This window comes from Musca autumnalis, unplaced genomic scaffold (genome assembly GCF_047663935.1).
Source record: "Musca autumnalis isolate F117 unplaced genomic scaffold, ASM4766393v1 scaffold_4, whole genome shotgun sequence".
NCBI classification, from domain to species: domain Eukaryota; kingdom Metazoa; phylum Arthropoda; class Insecta; order Diptera; family Muscidae; genus Musca; species Musca autumnalis.
Genome location: NW_027411977.1, coordinates 100,072,889 through 100,097,984, shown reverse-complemented (window position 1 = coordinate 100,097,984; position 25,096 = coordinate 100,072,889). Strand labels below are relative to the sequence as shown.

The 25,096-nt window shown below is 35.2% G+C and overlaps 1 protein-coding gene across 1 annotated transcript in view; it reads right to left on the bottom strand.

The window, feature by feature from the left end:
- Rh50 (Rhesus blood group-associated glycoprotein Rh50) overlaps nucleotides 1–25,096 on the bottom strand; it is a 194,821-nt gene that overhangs the window by 11,851 nt on the left and 157,874 nt on the right. Inside the window, exon 5 of the mRNA XM_073979854.1 lies at nucleotides 18,364–18,554. Within this exon, the coding sequence (XP_073835955.1) occupies nucleotides 18,364–18,554 (191 nt within the window). The remainder of the gene's footprint in view (nucleotides 1–18,363; nucleotides 18,555–25,096) is intronic.

The window sequence follows — 25,096 nt, the reverse complement described above, 5'->3', positions numbered from 1 at the left end:
TTGACAAATCCGCGTACTAAACCGCGATTTTCACTAAAATGTTTTACATAAATGGAATCCTTTATAGACGATTATAATATTTGCGAAAACGTGTAGCATAAATTACAGAGAGGCGCGAGTAATATAGATATTTTACGCAAAATAAAATGTGGAGGCACATCCGCGGTTCTTAAAGAATCTATATGAAATAGGTGTATGTATATTGACGTATTTTTGATGCGCATCAAAATCGTATGCAAATTGCGCGATTTTTACCCACCTTAAGGTTTTTTGCATCTTGTGATGCAATTGACGGCACACAATGGCCGCTGAGTGAAGCATCGAAATATGCATAGATATTGAAAGAAATTGATTCGCTGTATCCAAAATCGGCTGCGCATCAACTGACTTTTACTAATTCGCGAATAACAGGCATTTTAATTTGCATATTTTTTGAATGATTGTAATTTGGAGAACTCCCAAATATATTTTTACAGTGTTTTGTTTAACTTGCTTTAGTGTGTGTTTAGTTCAAATCTGGTAACTCATTTTTAACACGGTTGCAGTTGACCAATCGAACTAAAACTTTGCACACTTTTCAGATTTGGATGACAATACACGAATATGAAATCAAAACCAATATTGGTCCATTTTACACTGTTTTACACTGTTTTATCTAATTTGCTTTTCAAATCTGGTAACTAATTTTTCACACAGTTGCAGTTGACCAATCGAACTTAAAATTTGCACTTATTTTAGATTTGGATGACAATACATGAATATGAAATCAAAACCAATATTGGTCCATTCTTACAGTGTTTTTACGGTGTCTAACTTAACCCCCTTTTCAAATCTGGTAACTGATTTTTAAAACGGTTGCAGTTGACCAATCGAAGTAAAACTTTGCACACTTTACAGATTTAGATGACAATACGTGAATATGAAACCAAAATCAATATGGGTCAATTTTTTCCTATAGCCCCCATATAACGGTACCACCCGATTTCCGGTATTTTGCTTTTCAAATCTGGTAACTCATTTTTCACACAGTTCCAGTTGACCAATCGAACTAAAACTTTGGAAACTTTTCAAATTTGGATGACAACACATGAATATGAAATCAAAACAAATATTGGTCCATTTTTACAGTGATTTACAGTGTTAAATTTTACATGCTTTTCAAAACTGGTAACTCATTTTTAACACAGTTGTAATTGACCAAGCGAACTAAAACTTTGCACACTTTTCAGATATGGATGACAATACATGTATATGAAATCAAAACCAATATTGGTCCATTTTTACACGGTTTTACAGTTTTTATACCCTATACCACAATGTGGAAAAGGGTATTATAAGTTTGTTTTGGTAAAAATTCATGTAACACCGCGAAATATTCGTCGGAGACCCCCAATGTGGTATACCAATCTTCATATCTCGACGAGATAAAGCGATTTTGAGATGTGTGTCCGTCCGTCCCTCCGTCCGTCCGTCCGTCCGTCTGTCCATTATAAATTGTAAACACGCTCCAGGCCGCAATTATGGACCGATCGTCACGAAATTTTGTATGGAGATCAGGTTCAGATCAGAATAGATCCCTATTCTTATTGGTGATGATCGTGAAATATTTAGCGGGTGGAATGGACCAAAAACATAATATTTATCCAATTTTCTAGCGGCTCTGTAGGTCTCAATAATAGTCCGATCAACGCGTAATTTTAAATAAGGTAAGAGTATATCACAAAGGAGAAGCTTGCAATTTGAGATGGCGATCGGATAATATTTAGAGGGTTAAATGGACCAAAACTTTTGTGTGAAATTTGTGAAAATTTTTAATATACAGCTTATATCTTAATTCCTGGAAGTGACATTCCGGACAAGTGAGATATACTTGAAAGTGGATCTCTTGACCTTTCAATTGGTGCCAATTATATTGGTGTGCATGATCAGATAACAGAGTTACAGCCTAATATATTCCGTTATTTGTTTGTAGTGTAATAATAAACTCGCTAGAAGTCGCAATTATACATCAATTGTCACGAAATTTTGCACCGGGTAAGAGTATAGGTCGAAAAAAGATGCCTACAATTTTGAATGATGATCTGATATTCTTTAGCGAGTGAAATGGACCATTACTTTTGTATGAAAAATATAAAAATTTTATTTTTGGTCGATATTTTAATTCCTTGAGGACATATATCGGCAAAGTAGCCTACATATGGGAAAAAAACGACTGACCTTTCCCCTGATACAATTTGCAATAAAGTGTTTGCTAGATAACGGGCCTACTGCCTAATATATAATGGGTTCTGTGTAGAGAACCACATTTTTATCCCATGCTACATATTGTCTCTCCAAAAGTTTATGTAACACCACGAAATATTCGTCCTAGACCCCTTATTTGGTATGCCAAAATTCATAACAAATTGTAAACAAGCTTAAGGCCGCAATTATGGACCGATTGTAACGAATTTTTTAAGGAGGTTGGGTTCGGGCCAGAATTAGTTTTTGCTAATGATCGTGAAATGTTCAGGGAATGAAATAGACCAAAAACTAAATTTTAACCAATTTTGTAGCGGCTCTGTAGGTCAAAATAATAACCCGCAAGATTTTAAATAAAGTTTGAGTTTATGATGAAGAAGAATCGTACAAACCAACGTGAAGATCAGATAATACTTAGCGGGTTAAATGGACTGAAACTTTTGTGTGAAATTGGTAAAAATTTCAATAACGTAGCGGCTAAACAACGGAAGTAGTAGTACTACATAAGTGTGTTTCATTACATTTTAGTTTGTGTGAACTAAATTTTCCTTTCCTGCTACAAAAATGTCTTTGTCATCCTAGATAACTTTTTGGTTTTGGTCATAAGTATTATACATTACATCTCTGATGTGTATTTGATAATTAAATTTTCACAATCATTGAAAAGAAGTTCCGTGGAGAGCGATTGTCCAAGGATAGTGGTATAGGGTATCCCATGGTCGGCTCCGTCCGACTATAGACTTTTCTTACTTGTTTTTTATCTAATTTGCTTTTCAAATCTGGTAACTCATTTTTCACACAGTTGTACTTGACCAATCGAACTAAAACTTTGTACACTTTTCAGATTTGGATGACAATACATGAATATGAAACCAAAACCAATATGGGTCCATCCAGCGGTACCACTCGATTTAAGGTATTTTATCGTCATTTTAAGCCCGTATTGACTGTTTTTATACCCTCCACCATAGTATGGAGGGTATATTAAGTTTGTCATTCCGTTTGTAACACATCGAACTAATCATTTGCGACCCTATAAAGTATATATATTCTTGATCAGGATAAAATTCTAAGACGATCTAGCCATGTCCGTCTGTCCGTGCTGAAATTTTGCACCCGAGAGTCTTTTTTCCATAGGCAGGTCAAGTTCGAAGATGGGCTATATCGGTCCACTCTTTGGTATAGCCCCCATATAATGGTACCTCCGGATTTGAGGTATTTTGACGTTCTTCGCCACATTTGCAGACCGAATTAGCTATAATTTGGCACTTAGGGTTCGTAGTTATCAAGAAACTTATATCCGAAAGGATATGGGCATAGGTCCATGTTTTGGTATAGTCCCCATATAACGGTACCTCCCGATTTTCGGTATTTTGAGAATTTTAGCCACAATTTTTAACCAAACTATCTGCAATTTGACATTTGAGGTTCTCAGTGGTCATGAAACATCTCCACGAAACATCGTCAACATAGGTCCATGTTTTGGTATGGCCCCCTAATAACCGTACCTCCAGATTATCAGTATTTTGAGCATTTTAGTTACAATTTTCAACCGAACTAGCTGTAATTTGACATTTGAGGTTCTCAGTGGTCATGAAATATCTCCACGAAACATCGTCAACATAGGTCCATGTTTTGGAGTAGCCCCCTTACATCGGTACCTCCCGATTTTCGGTATTTTGAGAATTTTAGCTGCAATTTTTAACCGAACTAGCTGTAATGATCGGTATTTTGAGAATTTTAGCTACAATTTTGTCTATTCAAAAATAATCGTCAATATAGGTCCATGTTTTGGTATATCCCCCCATATAACTGTACCTCCCGTTTTTCGGGAATTTTCAGTGGTCACGAAATTTCTTCACTAAAATTCGTCAACATGGGTTCATTTTTGAGGGCCTACATTGTTTTGATGAAACTACCCTCAATTTGACTCTTGAAGTACTCTGCAGCTATAAAACTTTTCCGCCAAAACATTTAAAGATAGGTTGAATCTTTGATATAGCCCCGTAGGTGATACCTTTCACCTAGCTGAACACATTTTTTTATATTAGATTAGATAACACTGTGCAACGAAATGGAGGTGAAAGTCTGGGGCACGGAAAATTCCTCTAGGGGAAGAAAGTAGAGTTGGGTAATCTAGTTCCTAGTTCCTCGTACTAGTTCCAATGCGTATGAGTAACATTATGAAATATAACGTGTGATAGTAAGTATACGCAGTTTGTTCAAAGAAAAAATGGTGGCCATTGGAACTGCGAAGTGAACTAGATAGTTCCATATAGTTCCTTTGGCACAACTCTAGAAGAAAGGCCTTGGTGAGTATATTATGAACCCCGAACTTCCGCGTTATGGCGTGATGAAATTTTTGTTAGAGACCCTGTGGGCCATCAGGAATTAGCGTTATATCTTTGTTCACTGTTGCTTAAGTGCTCTACAAAAACAACAAACAAAGATATAATGCTAATTCATGATGGCTTACAGGGTCCCTTGCAAAAACTTCATCTCTCCATAAGGCGGAAGTTCGACTCACGGCGCATCTAACCTTCGGGGTTTTTAATATACACACATCAATGGCTTTCATCTCCAAAAGGAATTATCTGCCACAACATTTGTGTTCACAGTGCAATTTAAGCAATAGTTGGAGGCAGTGGCGTCTATCCATTGTCGAAAAGTTGTTCCTCTTAAAATTGTGAAAGGACCCTAATTATTCCATTTTAATTAAGACTATTTTATGGTGGAGGGTATAAAAAGTTCGGCCCGGCCGAACTTAACGACTTTTTACTTGTTTTTTTTTTTTTTGTTTGACAACTAGGGTTTCCAATGGTACAGAAACGTACCCATTAAAAATTATGAACATAGGTCCAGGTTTTGGTATAGCCCCCATATAGCGGTACCGCCCGATTTCAAGTGTTTTAAGGATTTTATCTTCATTTTTATACCGAATGGCGTGTAACTTGACATTTGGAGATCCCTTTGGTACAGAAATTTCTCCACCAAAAATTGTGACATAGGTCCAGGTGTTGGTATAGCCCCCATATTACGGCTCCACCCGATTTCAAGTGTTTTTGTCTTAATTTTTGGGCCGAAATGGCTGTAACTTTGATTTCGATTTTCCAATGTCTCCACCAAAAATTGTGGACATAGGTCCAGGTTTTGATATTCCCCTATAAATGGTACCACCCAATTTCAGGCATTTTAAAGTTTGTATCTACATTTTCGGCCTAAATTGGTTATGGGGTTCCGTTGAAAATGGAAAGAACATGTTGAGAGCGGAAAGTTCGGAGGAGGTTGTTCGGCGGTGGTTTTTCGGAGGTTCGGTGGAAGTTGTTCGGAGTTAAATTGAATGTTATTCGGAAGTTCCGAGGAGTTTGTTTGAAAGTTCGGTTGAGGTTGTCCGGAGGAGATTTTTCGGAAGTTTGGATGAGGTTGTTCGGAAGATCGGTGGAGGTTGTTCGAAGGGATGGTGTTATGAAGGTGGATGTTAGGAACTTCCACCCCCCTCCGAACTTCCAAACAACCTTCTCCGAACTTCCCCTTCTTAACTTGCCTTTTCCACATTCAGTCTAACCTGTTCACTACGACACACATCCACACACACAAGCACACAAACGGTCAAAAAATATTTTTTGTTCAAAATCTGACCCATGTACACAATTTTGGTGGGGAAGTTTCTGTGCAACTGGGAACTCGAAATGCCAAGTTACTACCAATTCGGACTAAAAATGAAGACAAAATCCTCAAAACAACTTAAATCGGGTGGTACCGCTATATGGGCACCATCATTAAATATCGTTTATAATCTCAAGTACTATATACAAATAAAATTGAAAATCTTAAAAATGTATTTACAAAAAAATTAAAAATAATTATAAAATTAATAAATTTCAGTGTTCTATTTTTAAATGCACTAAAAACTAGAAAATGAGTATATAATTAAAAAAAAATTAAGTAACAGTGTTTTATTTATAAATGCACTTAAAAGTAGAAAATAATTTTTCATGATGGAATGTCTCAAATAAAACATTTGCCTTTCAATATTGTCACAATTTTTAAATCAAATGCAAGCGTTTTATTTGAGAGATTTCATCATGAAAAATTATTTTCTACTTTTAAGTGCATTTATAAATAAAACACTGTTACTTAAGTTTTTTTAATTATATCGTCTGCTCCGTCGGAAAAGGTCGTAAGTCCACTTTTTTTGGAAATCGCGTTTTTGTTACAAGGATGATAGTACAAGTCAAAACACGTCGTATGATACAAAGAAAATGGTAGTATGTCGCGTTTTTCTATATGTTTTGCCCCTGCCGGAAAAGGTCGTAAGTCCACAAAACGTACAAATTTGAGTACGAAAATGTCGTAAGTCCACAGGAAAATGTATACTTTAAAAGAATACTACAGCTAATGTAGTTCAGATATAATGTTTAACGTCGTCCATGGTTGGGGTACAATATAAAGAACTAGCCTACACCTTTGGATGATAATCGGATGATATTAGGCGGAGCCTGTGGACCAAACTTTTGAAAAAAATGTGATAATTTCTATATTGCAACGAAAATTTACATTTGGAATCTATTCTCCCCTACAAGCGAACTGATTATGAAAGGTGGACTTCTGGCCTTTTCATTGATACAAATTGGGATGCTGTATGTGTTCAAATACCTCATATATTGAAAAATTTGTAAAAAAATCAACATTTTTACTGTCGTATATCTTACTTAACTTTATCAACTGGTAAATTGTGGTTTCTCTAGGGAAATTTATTCATATAACGAGATTAGTTTGTATTCCGAATTCAATAAAGTAATACCTTCTAACGGACGGGTAAGTGTAATGTTTATATTATTAAATGATTCTAAAATAATAATTTATTGAAATGTTATTAAGCTAAGAAGACATCATGGTTTTTGCTAACAAAGAGCAGTATGAATTTGGAATGGAATTAGACGATGGTGTCATGGGTCTAGTTCCCTATGGTTTTCACAGTGAATCTGAAAGCTCTGATGATAAACTTCCTAAACGCAGGAGGACATTACATGCTGAAGATTCTACATGGTTTGCAGACAAAAACAAAAGATGCAGGGAGTTGGGGCAGAAATACTTGCGAGGCAAAAAGGACACTATTTGGGATTACAATGTAGCTAAGAAACCACGTACATTAACGGAATTACGTGCCATGCTTTATATTAAATATTAGCCGAACCGGTCCACGTTGCTGGCCCTTGAAACAGTTTATGTTAGCTTTTCTTATGTCAATTATATTTTTTTGCTTCGCAAATTAGTTGGGATATGCAAGTGACTATCAATAACAAGTAAGAACGTCGTTAAATTCGGCCAGGCCGAACTTGTTATACCTTCCACCATGAGTTGTATTGAATTTTACTTCAATTAGTTTCCTTTGGTTTATGAAGTATACTAAATACCAAATTTCAGCAATTTCGGTAAAACAATGTGGCTAACCTTCAAAATACCGAAATTCGGGAGGCACCGTATTATGGGGGCTATATGAAGGCGTGGACCTATACAAAACGTGGACCGATATACACCCTTTTCATTACCACACATCCTAGACGTAATAGGAACTTCTATACCAAAGCACGAAGATCTATCTTAAAAATTGCGAGCTGTAAATGTTGGTGTCGATATGCAATTTTAACATACCGCCAAATAACTGATGACTTGAGGCACGCCGACTATGTCCACCTTCTTATAATGTATCTTATATACCTGATGAAACTATAGCTATGTGTTGCCTTCTAATCTAAACACTTGCTTTCCAATAAGACCAAAGCTTCGTTATGCATAACATCTGGTATTTCCACCGATTTGTAGAATATTTAAGAAAGTGGGGTCTTGCTAAAATATGTACCCAGGATTGGGGAAACGGAATAGTTCGTAAGTTTTATATATAGCGCATTTAAAAAATAAGGCACTGGTATAACCCTCTCCTCCGAAATTCAACAAAATATATAGCCTACTTCAACCAAGAGACATCCCTGTGCATAATCTGAAAATTACATGGAATAAGTAAGTTTTTGTAAAAATGCTTGCCTGTCACACGAACCGTTCGTACTAAAACGTATACGTTCAAAATTTGGTTCTTGTAAAATTTTACGAACCATTCGTTTTTATCTGAAAGCTTTCGTCTATTTCAATAAAAGCTTTTATATTTCAGGGTCTCCATGATACTTATTTTGTGAATTTTGCATATGCATCTGCAGGTAAAATGTGTTACTTGATGACAACCCCGATAGGCAGATGAAAAACAAGAAATAAGAAAAAAATTTAATCAAATTTGTCCAAAAATAATTGTGATAATATGAAGAAACGGATGTACATATACGCGTGTGCTTCTATGGAAATAAATAAAATTGCATTCCCTTCCAGTTTTCGCGTGTTTTGTGCCATTTATTACTCAAATTATTTAATTTTCATTCAAAACGATGGGTCTTTTCCATTAGTTTATTTTTGACGTATTCGTTCGTCTGATTTTGTTACGAAAACCAAAAAAATTACGAAAATAAAAAGCTTTCATTTGTTTGTCACACGAATACAAACGTCAACCGCCATGAAAACCAAATTGTGTCTTCGTTCATGAAATCGACGAACGAATGGGCAAAAACTTTTTACAAAAACACGCTGTTAGGGTCGGATATTCAACAAATTAATTTTCTGACCGATACTTTCAAAAATTTTGCAAAAAAGCGTTTTTTTTTAATAGGGCCTGCCCCCGCCCCTCCGAAATTCAAAAAATATAAAGCCTATTTTTACCTCGGCTGTTCCTTGTACATTCTCTGAAATTTTCAAAAAATTGGTTCAGCCGTTTTTGAGTCTATGCGGAACATACAACAATACACACATTGTCTTTTATATATAAGATTTCACACAAAAGTTTTGGTCCATTAAACCCGCTAATAATTTGTCTTAAACTCAAATCATTCTTAAAATTTCGCTCCGATCGGAATATTACCGCGATCTACAGGACAGCTACAAAGTCGGGTAAAAATTGTGGGTTTGGTCCATTTCACACCTTTCGATCATAACCAACATCTAATGGGGTCACTTCTGGTCGGAACCCGACCTCTCCACAAAATTTCGTGACGATCGGTCCAAAATTGAGGCCTGGAGTTTTATTACAATTGTTAATGGCTGGACGGACACACATAGCTAGATCGCTTTATCTCGTCAAGATATGAAAAAATAGCAAAGGTAGGGGGTCTACGACGAATACTTCGCGATGTTACACGAATATTGGACAAAACAAACTTATAATACCCTTTCCACATTGTTTTGAAAAGTATAAATATTTTATTTTAAAAACGTCCGTAAATTGTAGGAAAAGGTCGTAAGTCCCTACAAAAATACAAAACTGTACAAGGAAAAGGTCGTAAGTCCAAAGACATCCAATTATCTTCCAAACGCGACGGAATTTTATCAAACAAAGTACAGGTATTGAAGCGGAATAAATAAACGAAGAATACTGCCTTTACCACCATAATAAAATCTTTAATACAGAAAGCGCTGGAATGTTTTTTCTTCCTCCTGAAAAATTTCTTGAGAGGGACTTACGACCTTTTCCGACGGAGCAGACGATATACTTATTTAATTTTTCTAATCGAACCAAAAAAATATACTTCGAATAATATTTTGTTGTTGTTGCTATAATATGCAATCTATAAAGCCATCGTTTATAATTTTGGTTTCATATTTTTTTACGCGTTTTCTAGATTAATTTATTTTATTTTTTAGAAGTTTATACGAACTCTAAGGTAGTATAAGGTAGATTTGCTCCCAATTTTTTTTTTTAATTTTTTTTTGATTTTCCGCGGAAATAAACACAAATTTTATAAATTATGGTGCATCTACGGATGGATGTCAAATGCTGTTAATGAAATATGCATACATTTTCTGAATACAACAAAAAGGAATTTTAAAATAGTTTTTCCGCAATAATATTTGCGCGCACCGACCAATTTTGTGAACGGGAAAATATTTGAAACTAGAATTTTTTCCTTAACATCTATACCAAAATTCGTAGGTGTGCTCGCAATTTTTTTTATTTTTTTTTTTTAAATGGAATTGCAATGGAAATTTGGTTTTTACCATATAAAGAACCCAAAAGAAACTGTTCGCCAATCGATGAAAATTGTTTACCAGTTCATTGTTGTGGCTGAAACACGAATCCTAAAAAAATTGGAAAATCGGATAAGATTTCAAAATGCTTAAAATTGACATAAGGGAGCTATACCGAAAAATCAATCCAATTTTTACAATTTTTTCATAGGATCCGTTTTTAACCACAAAAATAAACTGCTATACAATCTTCATCGATTTGACCATAAATTCGGATTTACAAACATTTTTGGATCAAATGGTAAAAATTTAGGATGTTCAAAGTTTGAACCAAGCAGAAACTCCCTGTTTTTATACTCAAAAAGACTAAATACCAAATTTCCGATATTTCGGTAAAACCTTTAAAATACCGCAAATCAAGAGGTACGCTTCTATGGGGGATAATTCTCTTCTGGAATATTTTATAACCCCGTGAAACACTAAATAACAAATATAAATTTTTCGATGGGATATTGACGTCACAACTTTCAGAATTACGAAAATAGGGAGGTACCGTTCTATGGGGACTATATCGAAACGTGGGCCTATACCGACGAATTTCATTCAGAAATGCAGGCGTGGGCGAATACCCACAAATTTCTGGGGTTGGTTTTGTATCCCCAACGAAGACTAAGTTCCAAATTTCAGCCATTTCAAAACGAGGGCCGATATAGCCCATTTGCAATTCCAAACATCCTAGGAGTAATAGAAACTTCTATACCAAATTACAAAGCTCTATCATTAAAATTGCGAGCTGTATCTTGATTTCAACAGACGGACTGACAGACAAGACAAGATATTTATAATTTATACACGGTGCGCCTTAACTAATTTTAAATGAAAGGTGCTTACACCTGGGAAGTTTTTGCAGATTCTGAAACTACAATGCTCATAGATGAGAAATATCAAGAAACAAAAAAATCGCCGGAGGGATTTTCAAATAAATCGCGATTTAAGTTCACATTTTTAGGGGTTCTTTAGGTTTTCACGATTTTGCTTGGAAACTGAGAGTCCTATGTAAATGGGCCGAAGGAAAATGCTGTAGCTGTAAAAATTCTCCACAAGCTTGGCCTTAATGATATTTTCGTAGGTTTTACCGTTTTTGAGATATAGAAGTTATAAAACAATGTCATTACTGCAATTTCCCAAATTAAACTTTTACATCTTGAAAATAGTACAACCTAGGAAAAAATAAATCATTCACTCTTGAAGAGAATTTTCACAGCTTTAACATTTTCTTTAGTCCCATTTTGATATGACTTGCGGTTTCCAAGCAAAATCTTGAAGAATTGAGATAAAAACCTAAAAATTTGAACTGAACCTCTATATCTCAAAAATGGTAAATCCTACTAAAAAATCCTAAATCCTAGAGAATTTTCATAGCTACAACATTTTTTTAGACGCATTTCGATAGGACTTACCGTTCTCAAGCAAAATCGTGAAAACCTAAAAAAACCATAAAATTGTGAATTTTGATCGCGATTTATTTAAAAATCCCTCCGGCGATTTTTTCTGTTTTTTTTATTTTTCTTATCTATGAACATTGCTGTTTCATCAAAAGTTAGTTAAGGCGCACTGAGCATGATATTGTTTTATAAGGAGGCGATACAGTTAGTGCATTGTCTCAATTTGAAATTCTATATCTCAAAAACGGTAAAACCTACGAAAATATCATAAAGGTCGCTCTTGTGGAGAATTTTCACAGCGACAACATTTTCTTTAGGCCTATTTACATAGGACTCGCGGTTTGCAAGCAAAATCGTGAAAACCCCAAGAACCCGTAAAAATGTGAACTTAAATCGCGATTTATTTGAAAATCACTCCGGCGATTTTTTTGTTTCTTGATATTTCTCATCTATGAGCATTGTCGTTTCAGAATCTGCAAAAACTTCCCAGGTGTAAGCACCTTCCATTTGAATTTGGTTAAGGCACACCGTGTATATCGATGAATATTTAGATGTGTTAAAAACGGAATGACAAATTTAATTATTCCTCCATATTCTAGTGGAAGGTATAAAAATATCCGAGAGGAGCTCTTTAACTTCACTTTTTTTCAGAATGTTGTGTGGGAGGTACCCAAGTGGACCCATATAGCCCATATTTGGACAAATCTGAGAGAGTTATCATTTTAGTTGGTGCCGTCAGGGTTTCTTAGAGCTTTAAGGTCATTATCTCAGAAAGTGTGGACTCGCCCTAGGACATCCTACTTAAAAAAATTCAAAAGGATCTTTAACTTCACTTTTCCGAATTTAGTGTGGAATTACCGGAATGAGTGGACCGATTACACTGGTCAACAGGACTTTTGTTTCAACCGAAGTTGCAGTTGTTTCTAGATGAAATCGGCGAGTAATTTTCAAATCCGGTCCCGGTTTTACTCCATCAGATCTTGTTTTTGAGATATAGCTCAAAATCGGTTTTTACGAGTTTAGCCCAGACTTTCGTTATTTTCGGATACAAACAAATATTTTTTGTGGGTTTTTCGACATTAATATATTAAGGAGATGTTGTACGCTCGATACAAATCGATTTTGAAATAGTTATGGTGAGTATATATCTAAAAAATATAGAAAATATATGACGGACCTTGTAAAAATTGCATATTTTGAGTACTTTAAGCTGTAATTACGTCATCGGGGGAAGTCATAGGATCTTCATATGGTACTCCGGATATGCTTAGGGTGTCTACTATATAGTCCAGTATTCAAATTTATAATATAAAGTTCATAGCGCCCATGATACGGCCATAACCTAAAAACGCCATGAAGAGTGCTAAAGGGAAATAATTTACAAGTGATATAATTACCACATAAGCCATTTACTTTTCAATAGCAGTCTTCATGATGATTTTTAGGTTATGGCCGAATCATGGGCGCTATGAACTTTATATTATAAATTTGAATACTGGACTATATAGTAGACACCCTAAGCATATCCGCATTGCCATATGAAGATCCTATGACTTCCCCCGATGACGTAAATACAGCTTAAAGTACTCAAAATAAGCAATTTTTACAAGGTCAGTCGTATATTTTCTATATTTTTTTGATATATACTCACCATAACTATTTCAAAAACGATTTGTATCAAGCGTACAACATCTCCTTAATATATTAATGTCGAGAAACCCACAAAAAAATATTTGTTTGTATCCGAAAATAACGAAAGTCTGGGTTAAACTCGTAAAAACCGATTTTGAGCTATATCTCAAAAACAAGAGCTGATGGAGAAAAACCGGGACCGGATTTGAAAATTACTCGCCGATTTCATCTAGAAACAACTGCAACTTCGTCTGAAACATTCAACTTTTTCAATTTTGTTGAGCAGTGTTATAGTCCATATTCAGAACATTTCTTTATAAAGAAATGTGATGTCGATCTACTTTTGACCACATCCTTCATATAGGGCTACCATCCATTTTTCGGTATTTAAAAGATTTAATCACCTTTTTCTTTAGAATTACCTGTAATAATTATTTATTGGTTCTCACTGCGGGGCGTGATCCAACAGTAGGTCGTTCCAAAAAAGAAAAAAATGATTTATTAAAGTGAATACCCCCAAAATTTGTTCTTTTTCTTTCACGAGTTTTCAGGGTGGGTTCAAGCTACAATGATAATAGAAATCGCAAATGGCACAAAAACATTATATTAAAATATTCCAAAAATAACTAAACTTTAAGGAAATCCATACATCTATATTAAATATTTTCAATTTTGAAAATTTTTGGTAACCCTTGCAAATTAGAAGAGTTGTTATAAAGGCTAAAATAAAGCTTAAATAATTAGCTAGATCGTTCACATTAAACTACGGGGTGAATAACAGTCTTTTGTTTCTGAAACTCGCTTGTAATATAACGAATCTCTTTGATCGGCCAAAACGCATAGGTCACCTACCGTATAGCCCTAGCATGGCACCTAATGACTTAGTTTTAGTCCCGCACATTAAGAAAAACAAGTAAGAACGGCGTTAAGTTCGGCCGGGCCGAACTTGTTATACCCTCCACCACAAGTTGTATTGATGTAAAATGGAATAATTTGTTTCCTTTCGTGTATGAAGAAGACTTAATACTAAATTTCAGCAATTTCGGTAAAACAATGTGAGGCACCATTCTATGGGGGCTATTTCAAAACGTCGATCTATACCGACAAATTTCTGACGGAAAGTTATTAGACTCAAAGAAGACTAAATACCAAATTTCCTATATTTCGGTAAGAGAATGTGGCTAAAACTTAAAAAATACCGAAAATCAGGAAGTACGCTTCTATGGGGATATAGGAAGACGTGGACCTATACTGATAATACTCTTCTGGAATATTTTATTACTCTTGGAAGACGAAATAACGAATTTCAGCCATTTCGGTTGGATATTGACGTCGCAATCTTCAGTATTACGAAAATCGGGAGGTACCGTTCTATGGGGGCTATATCGAAACGTAGACCTATACCGACGAATTTTAGTCAGAAATGGGGCAATATGAAAGCGTGGACCTGTACAGACATATTTCTGGCGAACAGTTTTATATCACATTGAAGACTAAATACCAAATTTCAGCCATTTTGGTGGAATATTGAAGACACAACCTTCAAAACATGAAAAATCGGGAGGTACCTTTCCATGGGGGCTATATAAAGGCGTGAACCTATACCGACAAATTTAAAGGGAAAGTTTGAGTACCCCCAACGAAGTCTAAATACCAAATTTCAGCCATTTCGGTGGAATATTGAGGCCACAACGTTCAAAATACCGAAAATCGGGAGGTACCGTTCTATGGGGGCTATATGAAGACATGGACCGACACCGACAAAACTCTGGGAGAAAGTTTTGTACCCCTAAAGAAGACTACATGCCAAATTTCAGCCATTTTGATAGGATAATGAAGCTAAAACCTTCAAAATACCGAAAATCGGGAGGTACCGTTCTATGGGGCCTATATGAAGGTGTGGACCGATACCGACAAAATTCTAGGGGAAAGTTTTATACCCCTAAAGAAGACTACGTACCAAATTTCAGCCATTTCGGTGTGATAATGAAGCTAAAACCTTCAAAATACCGAAAATCGGGATGTCCGTTCTATGGGGCCTATATGAAGGTGTGGACCGATATCGACAAAATTCTAGGGGAAAGTTTTATACCCCTAAAGAAGACTACGTACCAAATTTCAGCCATTTCGGTGTGATAATGAAGCGAAAACCTTCAAAATACCGAAAAACGGGAGGTACCGTTCTATGGGGGCTATATGAAGGTATGGACCGACACCGACAAAATTCTGGGAGAAAGTTTTGTACCCCTAAAGAAGACTACGTACCAAATTTCAGCCATTTTGGTAGGATAATGAAGCTAAAACGTTCAAAATACCGAAAAACGGGAGGTACCGTTCTATGGGGGCTATATGAAGGTATGGACCGACACCGACAAAATTCTGGGAGAAAGTTTTGTACCCCTAAAGAAGACTACGTACCAAATTTCAGCCATTTCGGCGTAATAATGAAGCTAAAACCTTAAAAATACCGAAAATCGGGAGGTACCGTTCTATGGGGGATATATCAAAACGTGGACCGATATATCCCATTTTCAATACCAACCATCCTGTAAGTAATAACAACTTCTGTACCAAATTTTGACTCTCTATCTTTAAAATTGCGAGCTGTATCTTGATTTCAACAGACAGACAGACGGACGGACTGACGGACGGACGGACAGACGGACATGGTCAAATCGACATAGAATTTTATGCTGATCAATAATATATATACTTTATAGGGTCTCCGACGAATATTTCGATGTGTTACAAACGGAATGACAAATTTAATTATACCCTCCATATGGTGGAGGGTATAAAAAGCTTGGTCGACCGTTTTCGTTGCCGGACGATGCTGTTGAAGTGTTTAAAGACAATGTTTTGGAGGTGTCTCATAGCTAGACAGCGGAATCCTATGCAAATGCATATATGGTTAGAATGATCGTAGAGAAAATCTGATTAGACAAAAACTCGTTTTATTACAAAATAAAACGAATTAGGCCCAGAAATGTTTGCATATTTTTGACATATTTTTACATATTTGCATAAAATGAGCATATGCAAAAATATATTCAAGGATTTGTGGTCTAAATATCCCACCGAAATAGCTGAAATTTGGTATTAAGTCTTTGTTAGTGGTATGCAACTTTACAACTGAAATCTGCCCGCATAGGTCCACGTCTTCATATAGCCCCCATAGAACGGTATCTACCGATATTCGTTATTTTAAAAGTTGTAGCCTCAATATCCCACCGAAATGACTGAAAATTGGTATTCAGTCTTCGTTGGGGGTATAAAACATTCCGCCTGAAATTTGTCCAAGTTTTCATATAGCCCCCATAGAATGGTACCTCCCGATTTTCGGTATTTTAAAGGTTGTGGCCTCAATATCCCACCGAAATGGCTGAAATTTGGTATTAAGTCTTCGTTGGGGGTATAAAATTTTCCACCTGAAATTTATCGGTATAGGTTCACGTCTTCCTATAGCCCGAATAGAATGGTACCTCCCGATTTGCGGTTGTGGCCTCAATATCCCACCGAAATGACTGAAATTTGGTATTTAGTCTTCTTTGGGGGTAAAAAACTTTCCACCTAAAATTTGTCGGTTTAGGTTCAGGCCTTCATATAGCCCCCATAGAACGATAATGAAATATTTGTTGCATAAGAAAATATGTAAAATGAATAAATTTTGCATATGCAAATATTTATGCATTTTGCATAATTTTGCATATGTCATATGTTTCGATTGCAATTTAATCAGAAGCCAAAAATGTGCCCAGTCTCAAAATTTGGCATGAATCGGGCCAAAAATAGGGGTTGCATAAAATTCCGCTGTCTACTCATAGCCCTTATAGAACAGTACAGACTGTCTCAAATGTTTGTGTTTAGAAATAGTGAACTCTCCCAATAGAAAATTATGTCTTCGACGACATTTTCGTCGACGAATCATTGACGAAATATTATAAATTGTCATGCACGACAAGGTGCATGACCATGTCTTGCAATGTGTCGTGGCAACAAACCCAACAATTTTCAAAAAAGCGTGCTATGAATTGATTGTTCACATATTGATTTGAATATAAAATTTTTATTTTGTAATAAACGTAAGATAATAAAATCATCAAATTCTGATATCGCGTCTATGATTAAAGATTTTCCTTTTACCAAAGAACGGTAAGTAAGAACAATTATACTATTAAGGAGCTTTGAAACTTAATTAAGTTATTCTTTTAATACATATATGTAGGTTGAAGTTATGGAGAATGCTGTAAATTGTAGCGGTTTTAAATGATGCGGCAGTGGTATATGGTAAGATTATAGATTCTATTAGCGTTTATTGTATTTATTCTTAATGTTTTTTACAGAATTCATAAATAAAGGAGGTCACCCCCCCATCGGTTGTGATGGGAAAATGAGGCGCGGATAAGTTCAAAAAAGCTGGATCAGAGAATATTCAAGAACTAATTATTAATAATGTAAGATAAAAGAATTATGTATTTTTATAAAGTAATAAAAATAAAATTTGACACACGACAACAAAACAAATTGTCTTTAGTATGGTCGTCAACGACAAATAGCAAGACAGTGTCTCCAAGGCAGTCGTCAACGAAATAACGGGTTTTTTGTCTTCGAAGTCGTCGTTGACGACTGCTTCGCTTACCCTGTCGCCCAAGTTGTCGTGCATGAATACTGGGACACTTGTGTGAAAAAGTCGTCAACGTTCCCAAAGGGCTGTCTGCAAGGAGTCGTGAACGAATTGGAAATGTCGTGCACGATTCATCGATGTTGTCTTAAAGACACTTTCTATTGGGCTTTTAATAAAAAAATATTTCACATACAAATGTACAATGATGTTAGTTTATAATTGTGTACATGTCCAGGTTGAAAGGCCTCTTAAAATACAAAAATTGCCTACAGAAATTGCATATATGTATATAGATATATGTACATACATATATGTATTGTGCATTTATATACATGTATAAAATAAAGTACTTACAGTTATAAATCGATAACCCATGACCGATATAGCACCAGCAATAATACCAATTAAAACAGCACCATGAGCTCCAATCAACAAATTACAGACACTACCAACGGCAACACCTCCGGCCAGTGTTGAATTCTGAACGTGCACCATATCCAATTTGTTTTCGTGGCTGACAAGAGCCGATAAAACAAATGTTGTAACTGTAGCCGTTGTTACCGCAAGCGTTGATGTTGGCAATGATATGACGATGATAACATTGTTGGCGGGAAAAATAGAAAGAATGTTGTATATTGAATTAGTTAAAAATGCATATTTTTGAATTTATAAAAAAATCTATTGAATAAAAATAAAAATAAGTTTACCAAATAAAATTTTTAAACAAGTTTTGCGGCAGTATTGATACTTTCAATTCTATTCAATGCTACTGACGAGAATATAAGTTATAAATTAGTTTAACAAAACCATTTTCTAATTGATGAAACAATTAACGATGGAACATACGGGCGCGACAAATTTTTTGCATTCCAAAACCATTCAAATAGGGAAGGAAAATAAAAAGAGAATGATGAAGGATATGAATTTAATTGTTTTGTTTTACATTCTATTGTTAATGTTTTTCAAACAGATAATTATTTTCTAATACCGTCCAGATAATGTTATAAAAATCCTTTCTTAATATTTAATTTGTTGCAAATCAAGAGAAACATAAGAATTAAGGTCACGTTAATTTTTTGTAATTTTGTGCATCATTGTCCCTGGTCCACCTTATCTATACCAAAATCAATGACTCAATCAGAATAAATCTTCTAATTACGGTACTCGTCGCAATCGTGATCGGATCGTATCGAGGGGATGTCTACTCCTGGTGGCAGTCGGATAATATTTAGGGGTCGAATTAGGTAAAAAATGTTGTACAAAATATACAAAATTTTGTTCTCTAAAGTAAATCTTCTATTCTATAAGGAGCATTCAAAATAAACGGCTGATAACAAAAACATCTATAACATCTTACATTTCCTTTTATGCAAGTCGGTGGTAAAAGATTCTAACCTCAATTCTCAATGTTGTCATAACTTCCACCATGGTATAGAGGGTATATTGAGTATCTTTTCTATACCCTCCACCATAATATGGATGGTATAATTAAATTTGTCATTTGTCATTCATTTGTAACACATTCAAATATTTATCGGAGACCTTATAAAATATATATATTCTTGATCAGGGTAAAATTCTCAGTCCCGATTTGCGGTGTTTCGAAGGTTGTGTCCTCAATATTCCTCAGAAATGCCTGAAGTTTTGGTATTTGGTCTTCGTTGAGGGTACAAAACTTTGCCCTCAGAAACTTGTCGGTACCGCACAGTGGATGCGCCCAACGACAAAAACCAAAACATGCATGTCGTTTTAAAAATTTAAAAATGCAAATAGCTTCAAAACATTCCAAATTTTTCGAAACTCAAATTATTTTTTCTATTTTTCTCGGTTCTTAAGGAGAAAACGCCTCACAAACATGACTAATTTTGAGGAAAAAAATGTATTTAAAAATGAGAAAAAATAGTTATATTCTAAGCGAATTTATGAAATAAAGGACTATTTTTAACGCATTAACTGAAGTTGAATCATTTAGTAAATTGCATAAGCTTCATTTTTCTAGTTATGAAAATTCTTCTAAATCGCAAGGGTTGCCAAATATTTTGGTTATAATATTTGTAAAAATGAATTTATTTAATATAGATGTATGGATTTCCTTAAACTTTTAGTCACTTTCAACAAATTCGAACAAATGGCTACTAGTGCCAAATTGTAGCCTAGCGCCTGTTGATTTCAAAACTGTATAGACTTTTTGCGGAAATTTGCGGTTTTGGCAGTTATGGCCAAAAGTTTAACTCCATTTTTTGCTGCAGAATTCATATTTTTTGAACTTTTAAAATTATTTTTGTTATCCTTTATTATATTTATGTTCAAAATAATGTTTTTAGCTGCTGAATTCATATTTTGTGAATTTTTAAAATTGTTTTTATTATCCTTTATTATATTTATGTTCAATATAATGTTTTTGTGCTATTAGTGATTTCTTTTAACATGGTAACTTGGAGCCGCTCTAAAAACTCGCGATTGAAAAGTAAAAGGTTTTGGGGGTATACAGTTTAATACATATTTTTTCTTGTTTGGGACACCCTAATGTTGCAACACATCAAAAGTGGCAATTTTCCCTGTACTGAGAACCAAACATACGTTATTACAGGTAATTATGCAGAAAAAAGGAGATTAAATCTTATAAAGTACAGAAAAATATATGGTAACCTTATGGAGGCTGTGGCCAAAAGTGGACCAATGCATTTATTTATTTATGAAATCCTGTTCTAAAGTCTGAGTTAACTATTACAGCCTAATCCGTTTAGAATTTGTTAAATATCTGTAAAATACATAAAATCGAGATAGAAACCATATATGGGGGTATAGCAAATCATGGACCAATATTGACAGTTTCTTTCGGAGAGGTTTACTATGCAATAACAACGCCTAGCACCGGATTACAGCGAATTCGGTTAAACAATATGTTGACAACAGTAAAATACTTCAATTCAGAATGACTCGCTACATGGGAACCACGCGAAATTTTGGACCTAGGACTCCAATATTTTTGTTAGAGAGTTTTTAGCCCCCGAGGACCAATTGTTAAAAATGTCAATCCGATATATCATCTAGAAGTATTTTTGTCACACCTTCCCATGTAAGTGCCACAACTGTGTACCGGTCCCTGCCTTAGTATACCCCCCATAGAACGGTGCCTCCCTATTTCCGGAATTTTGAAGATTGTGGCCTCCATATTCCACCGAAATTTGGTATTTGGTCATAATTTGGGGTATAAACGTATCATATGAAATTTGTCGGTATAGGTCCACGCCTTCATATAGCCCCAATAGAATTTGCCTCCCGATTTTCAGTGTTTTGAAGGCTGTGAAATGACTGAAATTTGGTATGTGGTCTTCTTTGGGGGCATAAAACTGCCGGTAGCTCCCTTTTTTCGGCATTTTGAAGGTTGTGGCCTCAATGACTGAAATCTGGTATTTGGTCATAATTTGTGTTATTAAGCGTACCATATGAAATTTGTCAGTATAGGTCCACGCCTTCATATAGCCCCTATAGAACAGTACCAACCGATTTTCGGTATTTTGGAGGTTTTAGCCTCATTATCATACAAAAATCTTTGAAATTTTGTTCTTAGTCTTCGTTGGGGGTATAAGACTTTCTCCCAGAAATTTGTTGGTATAGGTCCACGCCTTAATATAGCCCCCATTGAAGGAACGGTACATACCGATATTCGGTATTTTGAAAGTTGTGGCCACAGCAACCCACCGAAATGGTTGATATTTGGTTTTTAGTCTTTGTTAGAGGTAAAAGCCTTTCTGTCTGATATCCGTCCGTGACCTCAATATCCCACCGAAAGCCTGATATGTCTACCCTACTCCACAATGTGGGAAGGGTATTATAAGTTTGTTTTGCTAAGAATTCATGTAATACCGCGAAATATTCGTCGTAGACGCCCAATGTGGTATACCATTTTTCATGTCTAGACGAGATAAAGCAATTTTGAGATGTGTGTAAATTGTAATCAAACTCCAGGCCGCAATTATGGACCGATCGTCACGAAATTTGGTATGGAGGTCGGCTTCACATCAGAATAGATCGATATTTTAATTGGCGATGATCGTGAAATATTTAGCGGGTGAAATGGACCAAAAATAAAATTTTTATCCGATTTTATAGTTGCTCTGTAGGCCACAATAGTAGTCCAATCGACGCGAATTTTTAAATTATGTTTGAGTTCATGACAAAGAATAAGCTTGCTATCTCAGAAGATGATCAGATAATATTTAGCAGGGTAAATGAACCAAAACGTTTGTGTGAAAATTGTAAAAATTTTTAATGTACAGCCTGTATCTTTATTCTTGCAAGGCCCATTTTGGTCCAGTAAGTGACATTTGTAAGAGGAACTCTTGACCTTTCCATTGATGACTTTTATGTTGACGTAGGAGGTCATATGACAGAGTTACAGCCTAACGTATAAAGGGATCTCACAGTTTCGTAGTGTATGTATTATAATCACGAAAATGTCATAGTTATAGTTTAATTTTACCAAAATTTTGCACGGGGTAAGATTTTAGGTCAATGAAGATATCAATAATATTGGATGATGATCGAATGGTGTTTAGCGCGTGAAATTGGTCATAATTTTTGTGTGAAAAATATTTAAATTTTAGTTTCTGCCAACTAGCTTATATAGACAAAATTAACTATTGACATTTTACTTTCTGCGTATTGTAATAGTGCAGCGGTTTGATAACGTAACTGCTCCCTAATATATACATATGTAGGTGGGTTCCTTAGTTTTGTTGTTGTTTTTTTTTTCATGCTACAAAATATAGCTTTCATTATAAAGAAATTGTCGGTATCATGGTGGAGAAACCACGACGGAGAAATTCCACGCTTTTACATTGAAGGAAATCGGAATAATCTAGGTAATGCTGAGGGTATTTAAATTACTTTATAATTTTTGATTTTGCTCAAACATAATGTTATACCATGAACTTTTGGTGCCTCAAGTATAGCGATCCTAATATTTCGAGTATATAAAATATATTAAGATATATAAAATATAATGATTACGACTGTCACACATGGATAAAACAACTTATTCGTAAATTCTTAGTTCTGAATTTGGCAAAAAAGTCATTCCATTTCTTACTATGTATCATGTCCTACACCAGAATGTGTTGAGAGAATTTTGTTTGTTTTACCAAACCTCGAAATATTGGTTCCAGACACACATTTGATGGTACCGATCTTCATATAATTAGTGTAGAATACACAATTTAGCTCTTGGACTTTCTAGTAATGACAATGTACAAATTGCTATGCATACGAATATGACCGGACGGCTGCAACAAGTCGTAATCTTAAAAAAGAAATTCCGCGGAGATATAGTGCCCACATATATTGGTATAGGGTATTACATGGTAAAGTATGTGGTCGGTCTTTTATAAAAATGATGTTAATAATGTGGTCAATATGGTATAGAGCCAACATTTTCCTATATTGATCACAATTGCCACTAATATATTGATCACATACCATCTGAAATTGAATTTAAAGTACACGCAATTATTTATATGTTGCATGTATCTTAACTTGTATGAGGATCTACTACTACTACTGTTTTTCCAATATAATTTCACGTCTCTTGAAAAAGTGTCCTTGTTTAAAAAATGTATTCTTATCTGCCAAAAGATCATGCAAAAGTAGTGGAGTAGAGTATCAGATAGTCTGCCCCGTCCGACTATAGTCTTTTCTCGCTTGTTTTATTAAGTCTTCCATGGGGATATAAAATACTCGTATTCCAGAAGTTAATTATCAGTATAGGTCCGAGGATTTCCTATATCCCCATATAAGCGTGCCTATTGATTTTCGGTATTTTGAGGGCTTACATAAATATCGGAAATTTGGTATTTAGCCTTCTTTGGGTCTAAAAAATTTCCGCCAGAAATTTGTAGGTATAGATCGACGTTTTGATATAGCCCCCATGGAATGGTACCTCCCGCATTTCGGTATTTTGAAGGTTAGCCACATTGTTTTACCGAACACAGTGCTCTTGAACGAACTTTAAATGGAAGGTGCTTACACCTGGGAAGTTTTTGCGGATTCTCAAACTTCAATGTTCATAGATGAGATAAATCAATAAACCAAAAATCGCGGGAGACTTTTTAAATAAATAGCGATTCATGTTGATTTAGGTTTTCACGATTCTGATTGGAAACCGCAAGTCCTATCGAAGGTAGTAGAGAAAATATTGTAGCTTATAACAACCTCTGGTGTCTGATTGTATATAAAAAAAACAAGCGACGATTGATGTATACTGCCGGACAGACAAATTGTCTCATTGTGATCTTATCTGATAGTTACCATAACGTGTTAGAATGGAGATCACCCCTTGTGATCTTATCTGATGGTTATGTAACGCGTTAGAATGTAGATCACAAACTGAGCGATTTTATTGAATTTTGTTCTAGCTTAAGTACCAATCGTGAGAAGAAATAGTAGGGCGTTAATAGTTTACAGTTGCATAAAATGGTATATCGAAAGTAGTAATTAATGGGTTGGATTACAATAGTAATAGAATAAATTATTTACATAGTTGCATTCTGTCAGTTAACTTTAAAATACAATGAATCAATCACAATGGGAAATTGGTACAAAGCTATGAAAATTGTTACTATTGAAATGTAGAGGGCATTAAAGTGTATTTATTGAAATATGGATTGCTTCAGTCTCCCCCTCTGATGCTGAAAGCGTCCCGATGAAGCATCAGAAATTACGGATTGTTGAACTTCTATTGTAACCTGCATCAGGATTGTTGCTTCTGCTTAGGATGGACTGCATCATGAAAAATCGGTTGTTGAACTGCTATTGTGCCAATAAGACTGTAGTAAATGCATAAAGATGGCATTGAAGACTTTCTCCGGAACCTCCCCCTGGAGTAAAGGTGAATAACTAACGGTAGAGGTGAATGTGTTTTGCCTCCCCCTGGAGTAAAACTGCATCGTACACGTACATTGTTGGTGATTCATCAACCTTCTTTTTCTCAACATGGAATTACGCTGTGCTATTCATTTTGTTGTCCTCGGCTATTACTCACAGGTTATGGTTGGTGTGGTCGTGATACATGGCCACGAGTTGGGCG